Source organism: Syngnathus scovelli, chromosome 15 (assembly GCF_024217435.2).
Source record: "Syngnathus scovelli strain Florida chromosome 15, RoL_Ssco_1.2, whole genome shotgun sequence".
Taxonomy (NCBI): Eukaryota; Metazoa; Chordata; class Actinopteri; order Syngnathiformes; family Syngnathidae; genus Syngnathus; species Syngnathus scovelli.
Genome location: NC_090861.1, coordinates 1,751,917 through 1,765,548, shown reverse-complemented (window position 1 = coordinate 1,765,548; position 13,632 = coordinate 1,751,917). Strand labels below are relative to the sequence as shown.

The following is a 13,632-nucleotide window of genomic DNA, read 5'->3' as shown; positions in this document are numbered from 1 at the left end:
CGCTGGAAACAAAAAGATGGCCTTGCAAATTGAAGGGCGGAGACTAGGGGGACACAAAAGGCATCGCTTCAATTTGCCTTGGGCGTTGACACAAGAGATGTGTCTTTTTTTCTTCTATGTTATCCTCAAAGGACTAAAATAGTGATATTGATGATCTACTGGAGGGATGAACTGCAACGACACCCGGCAGACCTCTGAGACGATTAAAAGGCGAGCTTTGGCTCCAAGGGTTGCCTTTCAAGTTCAAGCGGTTCGCAGTCAAATTTGCATTCGTAATGATTTTTTTAGAGATAAGTGAATTCCACCATGCATTTTGCACGTCGTGTCCGGGCAATTAAATTATTATCAGCGAGCATGATGTCACTTTTAAAGTCAGACGCAATTAAATTATTATCAGCGAGCATGATGTCACTTTTAAAGTCAGACGCAGACCTAACCTGGCGATAAAACTGGTGCCACCATCTTCACTTTCACCCTTCAGTGAAATAAAGCTGTGTCACGCTGGTGAATAAACCCAGGTGCTTACTTTTTTTTATATCAAGGAGTTTTTTTATATATTTTTTATATCAAATTGGCATTTCTTTTTTCCCCCCATTCATATGTAGCATAATTTTAGTTGATCCAAGCAATCACTAATACATTTCAACACAATCACAGTGAGATTAAGTCGGAGAGAGCGAAGACTGACCAAAGTTCATCAAGCAAACAAGGTGTAATGTTATGGTTTTATCACTGCTTAGAAAAGCGGAAACATGTGTGACATCGTTTTAGGTAGTTTCCCGTAAGAAGATAAAGTTGTGTAAGCTTGATTCAGTATCAGGAAGTGTGAGCAAGTTCAAAACAGGTAAACATTTTTTCTTCGGGGATTAATAAGTGATAGGGAACAGTGGAAGGAAAATGATTGACTGTGTTCTTATAACCCTCATGAAAACATATTTTGACAAACATTTTGTAATCTAATTCTTGTTTTGCACTAATTACATTTCATTGTTTTTAAATGCTGCTTAATTCTCATTGTTTCCGCGATTATTTCCAACGGGCTGCAAAATGCTGCGTCATTATGGTTTGCTAATTAGTAGCCGCATAAACGTGTGTCTTTGTGGATTGAATCAATTCTAACTCTGACACTCGAACCGGCTGGAAAATATGTTCCGAGTAAGCTCCACGCGAGCATTTCAGGAGCGCTAATGTGTCATTGCCACACTCTGCTGCTCTGCAGGCTCGTCTTCATCAACCTGTCACTCATGTGCACTTGTGACTTATTGTCAGAGCCTCCTTCTTTTGTCTCTGCGGGCCTCATGGCTCAGACTTGATGGAGATAAATGGCAGCCATAGGTTATCACTCAAAGACCCCCCCTCCCCCCAACCCTAAAGTGCATGCTTATTTGTGTGTGCCTGTTGGCACCACACCTAAACTTTTGTTTGGAGCCGTAGGACTGTCATCGCGATACGTCGGTGTCATATGTCAACGTCTAAGTGTGTGCGCGTTTGCATTTTTCCATTCGGAAACATTAGTTGACATCCTTCCTGGTTCGTTCCAATTTTCCTTTAGGAATTAATTTTAAGTGAGTCTACCTATTCCATAGTCTAACAATCACTATCATGATTAAACATTTTAATTAACATTTGAAAATTCATTCATGGTAAATCTTTGCTGTCACAAAACACACTCGTGAATATAAAATCTAGTCTACTGATTGATCATTCAGGGTCTTTTATTGTTGCCATTTCACTTGAGATCAGACGGCAGAGCTCCTCTTCATCCTTTGTGTGCTCGCTCGTATGAGAGATGATGAGAGAAAAGCAATTGTGGCTTTAGTGCTTGCACCATGTGTGCCCGAGGAGCCTCTCAGGTTGCATGGAGCTAATGAAAAGCTCTGTGTGTGTGTGATGGATGTATTGCGTTAGATAATATGACTAATAAAAGAGTCCTGGTAAATGTCACACTGGTGTACAAGCACATCGAGTACGTATGTGACCGAAATGATGAAGTAAATGTCAAATTGTCTGTTTTTCACCATCGCAACAGGTGCCAAAGTCCACAATGTGTCAAACATTTTTTTCTCTTCAATTTTAATCTGCGTCATTTGCTTTGCACTATTTAAGGTAACCCCCCCGCCTCCTCTGACACTCTCCCCCTTCTTCATGGCCGCTATAAAAAGGAGCCCATTGTGAGCCAAAATGCCCTGATGCACCATAGAGATAAAGAGTATTACTACATTTTTAGCATATTTACACACTACCACGCTACGTGTCATATATCTAGGGATGCACCGATAGCTGTCGCCGATACCAAGTACCGATACTTTGCAATACTTACAATAGTGATGGGAATGTGTTTTATTGCAATAACACGGAACAAAAACTTTTTTTTAATTGACCATTGCATAAGTTTCACAGGAATATAGTAAATCTTATCTTCATATTTTTATTTTGCAAATAAACGTTAGCATGACCTCACAGCTTGAAATTTGTTGAACTTGTTTTACAGCAGCTGGTAAGAATGATACCCCTGTACAATCGGTGACTTATGTAACCGAGCGCTCCTAAACACGCGTTGGGCAAACGAGCAGTGACGCCGGTTTTATTTTATGCAAATGAAGCATTACTGTGTCTGCCGTCAGCTGCTTGCGACATAGTGCATTGTACAACAGGACAGGGATGCTTTGTACAGCCATCGGTTCCATTTCTCCTCTGTAGAACTGCACCCAAGATCAGGAACTAAAGTGTCATTGATGAAGTATAATATGAAAAGTCTGAAGTGCTGGCTTGGACTGCTGACAGCGTGTCCTCAGGGACTGCGGAAGAGTGAGACTCAAGAACAATAGTGCTTGTTTTCTTCCCTTCACTGTAACATTTTTCTGTAATGATGGAGTCTTTTCCCATCTTTGAGTAGGAAGTGGGTCACTCGCTGTTGTTTTTTTAGTCCTGCGGTGTTTGTCCCGAGTCTCCTGCTGGGGTCATCTGGTCTTCTGAATGTTTTTTTAACCCCTCACTCAGTTCGTCCTTTCACACGTTCCGGGTGTTTTTGTTCTCAGGCAGACCTTGTTTATTTGTCTTGTATGATATATTGTTCTAAACCATTTCCTGCACAAATGTAGTAAGTATTTTAACTGTGTCGAACCGGTTCCTCTTGATGTTGGGTGCGTCCTCAATTACTTTTCATCATGGTTTTTGCAAAAACAATGAGGTCTTGGCAGGGCACACTTCCTTGTAGGCAGATGTCAATGTGATTTTTTTTTTTTCCAAACCAATGAACTGTCTTCTACCTGTATTTCTAGTGTAATGGAATGTCTACTGATAAAGTAAGCATGAAAAGATCAGATTACGACATCCCCCCAAAAGTCCCGTGGGGTCCATAATGCAAAAGTAATTGCTGAAAAGTCATTTGAAGGTTATCAGCGGCCCAGGTCAGTCTTCTGGCAAATCTGAGTAAGCGTAGTGTAAATCCTGGTTAATCGTTGAGCGTCCAGGCTTACAGAATGCTTGATTGTGTGATATCTAAAGTCTAATGGGACCACACAATCGCTGTAAAGGTTGGATATCGTCATGTGTTTGTGCTGGATGGAGGGCAGGAATGTCCAGCTTATTAGAGTGTGACAGCAGATTTTAAGACGGCAGCGTGAGCACTGCCTGGCAACACAAGGTCCATCCAATCACATGGCAACTAGACCTTCCCTTACACTAAAACCTTCTACCTTTCTCTTCTTTTCTTTTTGGACATGGCCAATAGGAGTGCCATGTCCTGTGGAAGACATGTCATTTTCATTAATAGTAAACCTAAAGAGGTCAAGGTCATCAGGTTCCCAATTTGGAAACAATCTCAGCCACTTCGTGAGAAAGTGTTGTTAGTATTGTGGTTAAGAAGCACGCCACGCGATGATCCTCCTTTCTCCACCTCTAGTATGTTGTCCATCCACATTTTCAGCCACTCTGGGTGCGTTTAAAATGACATTGAGAAAGTAGGCTAGTATGACGATGGCTCTGGCAATGTTAATAATTAAAAGAGGGCAATGATAATAACACAGGAGTTGAATGTTGCACAAGGTTTTAGTCATGACTCTCTTAATGACTGGGCGTATAAAAAAAAAAAAAAAAGTATGTATTTATCATGAATCTTTTGAGATTTTTGGTGGGGGTGGTGCAGGCCTCCAAAGGTCACCCGTTCACTCAGCCACCCCCCGCTTCCTTCTTTCTCCTCCTCCTCCTCCCCCCTCCTGCCTTGGCCAGTCTCCATGTGCCGGGCTCAGGACCTTGAGAATGAATGGCGCCCGGGCTGTGCTCCGTCTTTGAAGCCAGCCAGGAATGCGAGGCCTCTTTTTTTTCTTTCTCTCGCTCTGTGTTGTTCAGCGCTAACGTGAAATATTCCCTCTGCTGCTCTCATTGTGCACGGCAGAGCCAGACGTCATCGGCCGACCAATCGCTGGCCCCCACTAGGCAGACACGGGTCGCGGAGGGAGGGAGGGAGTGGGGTGGGGGGCTTGCTGGGGGGTGCTCTGAGGGAGAAGGCACTCTCTGGAAGTCTTCCCTCTTAATGTCGTGTTCGCCTGGTTACTTGGCGCTGTCGCCTCCTGGACTAAACGTTGGGAAAGTAGAATGGCCAATCTTGATTTTTCTCTTTTGGAGGACACATGGACATTTTGTGCTTGAGCAGGCCCAACATTAAAACTTTAGGTAAGTTTTGTATTCTTTTATACCATCTTTCTCCATGCAGTTCTGTGGTTGCTTGTCATGTTTTGTCTCAGTTGCGTGTGGGGGTATTTGTCACCCCGTTTGTGCCTCACCCCCACTTTACTCCCCTTCTCTGTACATTGTGTCGCTGCCTGTCCCCTCCATCACTTCCACTTGAGCGCTCCCGTGTTTCGGAGCCTCTCTCACTCGCTCTCACTTTGCCCCTGGACTTGCAGATTTGGAAGGCCTTCATAAACACATGAAATCCACTTGAATCGTTTAGTTTGAACACATTTTTTATCTCTATACAAGGATCATCTGAGTTTTCTTTTCTTTGCTATTTCTCAGCCACTTGTTTTTTTTTTTTTTTAATTGCCAGTTTCCTGACTGGAAAAGACATAAATTAGCTTTGAAGACTTTTAAGAAGTTGTGTTGAGTAGCTGTTGATTTACCCTCAACCAGTCTGCAGTCGAAAGTAAGAAACTTGACAATAGCTAGATGCAAGTCCACATTTAAAAAATTATAATTTTTCAAATGTCCATCCATAATCTCAAACGCATCATTCAAAGTGCATTGTCCCGACGAACTGGTTGACTTGTCGTCGATGACGAGCACACAGGTCATGATGACAGCACAATAAATACACAATAATTGTAATGATGCTGGCATGAAGCTGCTCGTTAACTTGGAGAGGTATATTTCACAACCTTTTTGGCTCTAATCACAGTAAAATACATGTTTACCTGGTCTACTTAGTCATTTCGTGTTCCAATGAAAAAATACAGGTGACGTGTATTACAGGGAGGGCAACAATGCCGTTTAAAGAGGTATTAGGTGTCACATGAGCATTCTTGTTGTGCACTGTAGTTCCGCGGAATCCCGAGAATGTTTTCACGTTTGCGCTGCAACGTGCTCAGCCGACCTCAAGGTCTAATTAGAGGCCCCGGTTGATGCAAAGTATCAGGGAAACTCCCTTAAACAGGTCATTAATTGTTTTAACCTCCAAAACTGAGTATGTTGATTTTAACGATGACACTCATAAGCTTGGTTTGTGGGCCAAATCATATTTCAGGCTAACAGCTGCTCTCCATTTTTGTTTTCTTCTGCAGGTACTTAAGAGCAGACAATTCCCAGAGGATTTGAATAAACCAGGAGGGGGTGGGAAAATGACCTAATTAGCGAGCGACCTGTGCGGTGCACAACCTTGTGCAAATGTGTTGGTGGCACGTTGCCCACTTGCAAGACAGATGTCACTGCGCTCGGAAGTAAAGCTCCCCTTTTTCCTCCTGGACATCTGCAGCGTTATTCCATGGATTCCTACAGCTTCCACTTTGAGAGAATGAGCAACGTGGACCTGCATCCTCTGAGCATGCCCGTCAGCCGGCTCTCCCCAGCCAAGTCCAACAGCAGCATCGTGGAACAACTTGCTCACCACCAGCACGGCAAAGGAGACTCCGCTTACAGCTCCTTCTCTGGGGGCTCCACTGCACCAGACTACCCGCCTTCACTTCACTTCCCAGACGACCTGCAGTCCAGCTCTTTCAGCCACTATGCTGAACTTAAATATTTAAAGTCCATTTGTCATCCCAACCAGGTTCTGCAGTCTAACGTAAAAACCATGGACCAGTTGTATCGATCTATGGAGGTCATCTCACAGAACTATCGCAATAGTACCCATATCCAGAATGGCAATGGCAATTTCCATACCAATGACAAATCAACACCACGGGTGGCTCTTCGGGCTCCATCTCAAGTCGATTCCATTGGTCCTCCTCCAGTCCCAGCACGACAAGAAAGTTTCACAGCTGCTAAAAACTTAGAGAACAACAATGGTCAACACAGCACTGACTCTCAACAGTCCAGACCCCATACTCATCATCATCCACTCCCTCACAGAGTAAATGTCCCTCAAATGGGTACAACTAAGCCAGAGACAAGAACCTCTGTCATTAGTTCTGATCGAAGGTCAGTGCCAGCAGGGGAGATCCTGCAGCTGCCAAGCTACCGCTCTCACGTTCCCTCTTACGAACAAAACCGAACGTCCATCAACCCAGCTCATCTTTGCATCACAGACAACAAAGCTCTCTCGAGTCAGCAGAAGGCAACAAACTTCCCCAGACAATTACCTCCCAAAGGCCAGTCGGAGCACTTGAAGCCCAGGCAGCCCAGTCGTGGATCCAGCAGAGAGGATCTGCGCAAGACCGACGGTGTCAGCGGTGAGTTTGAGAGTCCACGAAAAAGGGCACATTCTGCTTATGATTGGATTGGTTCAGAGCCAGCTCATGGTCATAGCCCTTGGAATGCAGGTCAGGCAGGCTTTATCAACAGCAGCATCCAGCATAAGGGTCAGTTCTACTTTGTCACAGGCGTATGTCAACAATCCAGAATGAGAACGCACTCTGCATCCGTGATTGGGTGCGAAGCTGCCAGTGAATGCTCCACTGTCTTGGAAAGACCTCAGCCAAAAGAGAGAGAAAGATGTCACAGCACAATGGAAAATTTATTTATACCTATAAAAGAGGTCCTGGATGAAAGGGACACCCAGAGTTTAATCCCAAGAGGTTCCGATCAGGAGAATCACAAACCCGCCCCGTTTTCAAAACGCTCCTCTCAGAGTTGGGATTCCTTTGAGGAACTTGACACAGAGAGTCGAGAGATTGGGCGCCACACTACCAACAATCCCATATTTTACTGCGGGCCTGACAACATCTCCCCACATTCAACTTTACAAACAAAGGAGGTCTCCTCACTGACCGGCAACGAAGCAACCGACCAGCCTAACAGAGAGGAGCAGGCAAAGAGGGGGAAAAGACAACCTCTGACAGACGTAGCAAGTGATAGGATAAGCAAAGAAACAACACCGCTTCTCTATCATCTCACTGAAGCTAACAGGACAACGATGCAGTCCAAAAAGGATGCTGAATTTGCTGTGAAAGAAAACGAAGCATGTGTCAGAGATGCGTCTATTACGAACGGGAGACCTCCACAGGCGGACGTGACCGAGAATGATTCTCGGGGAGTCATCTCTGTTGCCTGTAACACCCTGGATGAGTCCTATAAAAAGTACTACAAAGAGAGACTTAAGGACGCCCAGTCTAAAGTCCTGAAGGAGACGTCGTTTAAAAGAAGGGATCTGCAACTGGCATCGGCGCATCGCTCCAGGCCGAAACCTGAGATGAGACCTCCAGCGATTCACTCTTTCTCCTCATCGCAAGATTCGGAGACGTCCACAGACACCCTCACCCCATCTGTAGCCTCTGAGGAGACAGAAAGAGGGAGCGTAGTGGAAGAGGTCAGGCAGAGTCCTGATCAAACCAACACAGAGATAGAAACTAGGAGGTCTACAAACGTGGCCCAGCCCCAGGTACCCTCACGAATCGGCGGCCGCAAACGATTGACTCCGGAGCAGAAAAAGATGTGCTACTCTGAACCGGAGAAGCTCCACCAGCTCGGCGCCGGCCCCAGCCACTCGGCCTGTCGTTCCTTTAGCAACGAAAGCGACGGCCTGTTTGCGCTGGACAGTGAGTGCCTGGATCACGTGCAACCTGGAGAGCAGGGGCTGGTGGCAGCACGTAGGAAGATCTTTGAGACTCGGGGTCGTGCTCTCTCTGCCTCAAGCGCCTCAAGAACAAACCTGAAGCACCTGCAGCACAAGGCCCTGGTGGCCTACATGGAGCGTAAGACAGGCCAGAAAGTGGCGGAACCCCATCAGATGGGTCTTCAGCTACCAATACCCCCCAGACAGAGGCACTCTCTGGGAGAGAAACCATTCGACTGGATTCCCAGGCCAAGTACTGAGGCCAATCACATCAAAAAGAAACTCAACAGACCCCAGTCTGCAGGACGCGTTCTGGATTCCTCCACCAGTTCCATCAGGTATAATAGGAGACAGAATGGAAAGTTTGGGTTTTCTTTTTGCATGACTATTTGATATTTTTCCACTCAGGCACACCCAGTTCTTCTCAGCGCAAGCCAATTCCGACCATCCCTCAGTGCAATCAAACCATTCCAGATGGAAGGAAAGACAATATCCATCCCCTGGGATGTTTGCCTCCGTGGAGAGCCTCTTGGATCAAGCAGAAGAACCTACAGTTTTCAGGAACAGATCCATATCCACACCACATGCATTTCAGGTAGGGGAGGTTTTTTTATTCTGACTATGTTAGAAATAAAAGAAATTCACTCAAAACATTTTTGTCTCTGGTCTAAAGGGACAGAACATTGACGATGATCAGGAATCAGTGAATTCCAGTGAAACCTGTAGGTATGTATCAGCGCTTGAGTAAAATGCTAAGTATTATCTCCAGACTTTGGAAAATCAATATTCATTTAAAATAAATAATTCTGAGAAAAAATTGCATCTCTTATTTTTGAATGTCATTTCTAGTGTCCATAAGCATATGAACGCAACACCTGAGACCCAGCAGCAAAAGCGTGTGATAGCCCACCGAGGGAAATCCATGGAAGAACTGGGAGCATCCAAGATAACAAAGATGTCGGCTCTGAGTAAGAGTTCTGAACAGCTGGATCAAGAGGGCCGAGACATGAGGAACCTTTCATTCTTTGCTGAGGTCAGCGAAGCTCAGGGGAACCAAAGTGGGAGGAAGAAGTATCCAGCGGAAAACCAAACAGATGTTTCTGACCTGAAGGGGCAGACACAGAGAAAGTACATCTTGAAACACAACTCTGACCCGGTAGATGGGGAGGATATTGGACTTAAGCCCACAACAGGAAGAAGATCCTTAAGTAGATCCCACTCCCCGACTTCTTGCCTGTCCTCCAAGGGCAAAAGGCAATCTGCTGGATCTTGCAGTCCGCCCACAGATAAGTTCCTGTCCAGCAAACCTCCCATCGAGGCGCCTTCTTACCGGCATTCCCCGAGAAGCCAAGAAAGCAGTGAGAGGGAGGCGAGGTCCATCGTGTCTTCCACCACACAGATAAATCCGCTTTGTGAAAACAAACCGAGCTCCAGGTGAGATTTGCCAAAAAAAAAAAAATAATAATTCACAGCTTTATAAACTAATCCATGGTGACCTAGTTCATAATTGTTGTACTGTGGGATTATAGGGAACCTGTACCTTGAGCTTTTGGGAAAAGAAAATCAGTTCTTGCCATAAATAGGTGATATTCATCATCTTTCTTCCTTTCAGGGCTGTTCGCAATTCTTCCCAACAGTCAGTGGTTGAACCAGACAAGGACGTCCTACCACTTTCTCAAGAAGTATCCCTGAGCTGCGGTGTGACCACAGATCCGTCCTCATGGATTCTGCCTCAAGAGCAGGAGCAGCCCCAACAGGACGTTCAGACTCCGGATTCTGTTTTCGACGAGCCTGCCATTTTGTTCCCTCCTTCCCAGACGAGCGAAAGTGTTTCCCATCAGCAGATGGCAGAGGAGAAAGATTCCAAAACGGAATACAGTGAGTCAAGAGAGAATTCCGTTGAGGAGAGACCTACACTAGAGGGAGAAACAGCAAGTTTGGCGAGTCCCTCCAAGAGACCATCGTGGGAGGAGCTGGTGGAAGCCGTGGTTAATGCGGACCAATCGCTGGCCCCCGCGCTCTATCCGTTAACCAATCGTAAGACGGCGCTGATGCTGATGGAGCAGCTGCTGTCTGAAGACACGTTGCTGATGGAGGAGCACTACAAAAAGAAACAGGAACAGAAGGGAGCTGCACAAAGGTCAGTAAGCTGTAGGAGCAATAGTGGCTCCTTAGGTTTTCCTCCTACTTGGTCTTCTAATGAGAACTTCCACAAGTGTCTAGTGTTTCTTTATGAAACACTAGAGTCGTGCCCAAAGACGACGGGGCCGTGTTTCTTTGTGTGGCATCACGTGCTCCGGCACACCTGCATATCTGCTTACTGCAGTACTTGCACTCGGATTTCTGCAAACGCAAGCACGCGTGCAGACGTAGTGAGTGAGAGAGATTGAAATGAAACTTTGGTAAATAAAGAGTAAGGAGTTTTTTTTTTTTTTTTTTTACAGTTGTGAGACCGAGCCATCTCTGCCACCTGATGGCCTTATAGCTGCATGTGGAGAGATTTGCAGCTCAGATGACCTCGCCAACAAGAAGGTCAATATGAACTGATAAAACGGAACTCGGATAACATCATCCCAAATGATTCACAGTATGAACATTTATGTTGAAAATCGATCTCCCCATTGCAGAGCATGCTGGTGTGCTATATTGAGGAGCGCCTACGCTCGCTGGAGGAGACGCGGGGCGAACTCCAAGCGGATATCCAGGAGAACACGGCCCACGGCGAGGCTCTGGAGGCTCTGGTCCGTGAGCGCTGTTTGCCTCTGGAGCTGGAGAGGTACAACCTGTTCATCGGGGACCTGGAGAGGGTGGTCAACCTGCTCCTGTGCCTTTCCGCCCGACTGGCCAGGGTGCAGAACGCTCTGAGCACGGTGGGCCAGGACACGGACGCTGAGGAGAAGGTGAGGATCTTTAAATGAAGGAAATCAACTCCAAATCAACAAACATTTTAGCACAATAATCTGGATGTGAAAACTATAAAAGCCAGCTGTGTTATTATGAGCCCGTATGAGCCCAGTCTTGTTGTTAACTACTCACATGACTTGCGTTGTGGACACTGTGGACAAACCCAGAGGGCTCGCCCTTAAGATCTTCCTCGTGATCAAAACATGATGCGTGTGCGTTCTTCCTCAACTTGCAAGAGGTGGCCTTTGTACTTAAGTTTCAGGGACAATCATTATGATCAAAGCGTGATGTGCGGATATTATTTCAGGCTTTTTATATTTCAGAATTTACACGACAGGCCAGACAAACTCTCCGAATTAAAATTCCCGCATTGAGCTGACTGAAGCGTCAGCATAAAAGTGAGAGTTTGCTCTCTCCTTCTGTCATGTTGACTTTGGAACAGCAAACACGCCTGCGAGGTGAAGGGCAGCTTTTCTCACCGCGTGGAATGCAAAAAATGCCAAGTTCATGCTTCTTAGCCTTATCTTCTCGGGTTAAGCCTAATGATTTATGCGTCACCACCATTACTCCAAACGGGCTCATGACATCAGGTTCCATCTGAGCTCAGTTCCAGGCTTCATTTCCTCATAAGTGAATGAAACGTGTCATCAAACACGCCGACTACCCGGCGGGCTCGTCGTTTGTGGCCGTTATCAGCATCCTGGCTGTTTACACTCCCTCGCCGAAACTCCTGCGGCTCACCGGTTTCGATGACATTTGCATCATCCCTGCCCTCTGTTGAAACAAGACACCGCTGCACCTCCCTTTAAGGCACTTCACTTTATCCCTGACTACACAGTCAACTGCTTTACACGATGATAATGATTTTTTTTTTCTTTACATGTGTCCACAGCATTTCGGTCAAACCAAACAATTCTTATTGTGGACTTTCTTAGAAACCAAATTAGGCGCATACAGGCGTGTGTATACTGTACATAAAAGTGAACAGACAAATGTGGAGACAGAAGGAAGTCATATATACTATATCGATGAAATATAAAAACATCTTGAGACGTTAAAATCTACTAAAATTAAAATAAAGTAACAACTCACCCAGGCTTCATTACATGTGCTAACATAGTCTCTCCATGTTTGTTAGCAATCACTGGAAAGCCGTCACCGTCTCCTGTGCAAGCAGCGGGAGGATGCAAAAGACCTGAAGGACAACCTGGACCGACGGGAAAGCTTGGTGTCTACCTTCCTGTCCCGCCAGCTGAGCGACGAGCAGGTGCGCGACTACCGGCGCTTCGTGCAGACTAAGGCCTCGCTGCTCATCCGCCGCAAGGACTTGGAGGAGAAGACCAAGCTCGGCGAGGAGCAGCTGGAGGCCCTCGCCAAAAGCCTCTGAGGGTGGACATTTTATTTAGGTAGCATGCACATCTGCAAATCTTGCTGACACTTTTCATCCTCGCTGTGCCTTGATTTCAGCATCGCGTTTACTAGCTTGCGTATAGTTCCTTTCTATCTCTACAGGAGGAGCCCACTAGTGTCTCGCACAGCGAGACTGCAAATAATGAAGCAGAAATCATAACAGAACGAGTCACGTGTAAATCAAGGCACTCAAAAACCAAAAGAAAAAGGTGAACGGTAACAAAAAAAAGCACTTTGTAACAGTACAGAAATGCACATTTCTTCATTTGTAAATCAGTCTTACTCCATCTGGCAACAACGCCTTTCTTTTCCCTTCTTTGTCCGCTCTTATGAAGAATATTTTTTAAATATCAAGGTACGTTAAGGACTGTGTGCAAATGCAATTGTAGCAAAATTTTAAAACAAACTTGGGCATAGGAAGGCATGTCAAAGGAAATCGAAGCCATCCTATTTTAATTAACTGCACAGGAAATGTCTTCAGCAGCAGTAACAAGTAGAAATAAAAAATACTGCATCATAAATCTAAAGTACAGAAAAAATACTCAGATGCTCCACTCTCATAAAAGTTCAACTTTTGAGGTTCCACTGTAAGAAATGAGATTTCATCCTCAGTGTGCATTGGTTACTTGATACTTGAAGTATAGATTTTGACAAACCTTTAGTTACTCACACAATTCCATCATTTTAGAAATCATGTTTTAACTTCCACAGGTGGATGTGTGTGTGTGAATGTAGTATTTGCTGTGGTAGTTTGTGAACAATATTCGTGCCGATGTCATGAATGGATCTGAACTCTTGATCGTCCCTCAGGAAATGACCTGAAAAGAAAACGCACACCCGATGTGTGCTGTGGACTATTTTGTATCATATATTTATGTTTTAATTCAAGGTTGTGGTTGAAGCCACAAAATGGATTCCGTTTCCCAGTGGCCCTAAGAACTTGACTTCTTTTTCTTCTTCAGTCTTGCTTTGTTGTGACATGCGGAGGCAGTTCACAAATTTTGACATCACAAATTTTTCACCCCCTGAGTCACACGTGCCTGTTTGGAGTTGTAAATTCCACTTTTGTTTGTCTTGCTGTCAATAAATTAAGAACCTTTCCCTTTGAA

At 45.3% G+C, this 13,632-nt stretch overlaps 1 protein-coding gene across 3 annotated transcripts in view; it reads left to right on the top strand.

Annotated features, from left to right (window-relative positions):
* The window catches only part of shroom1 (shroom family member 1), a 15,242-nt gene extending 1,610 nt beyond the window's left edge, over positions 1-13,632 (top strand). For 2 of the 3 annotated variants that reach the window (XM_049742553.2, XM_049742555.2), the window contains exons 2-9: positions 5,781-8,547; positions 8,618-8,804; positions 8,883-8,935; positions 9,059-9,643; positions 9,822-10,349; positions 10,654-10,741; positions 10,837-11,109; positions 12,252-13,632. In XM_049742553.2, coding sequence (XP_049598510.1) covers positions 5,981-8,547; positions 8,618-8,804; positions 8,883-8,935; positions 9,059-9,643; positions 9,822-10,349; positions 10,654-10,741; positions 10,837-11,109; positions 12,252-12,500 — 4,530 coding nt within the window. In that variant the 5' untranslated portion in view covers positions 5,781-5,980 and the 3' untranslated portion in view covers positions 12,501-13,632. Of the gene's footprint in view, positions 1-4,487; positions 4,675-5,780; positions 8,548-8,617; positions 8,805-8,882; positions 8,936-9,058; positions 9,644-9,821; positions 10,350-10,653; positions 10,742-10,836; positions 11,110-12,251 lie in introns of those variants that run through there. The other variant, XM_049742556.2, reaches the window with a different exon arrangement.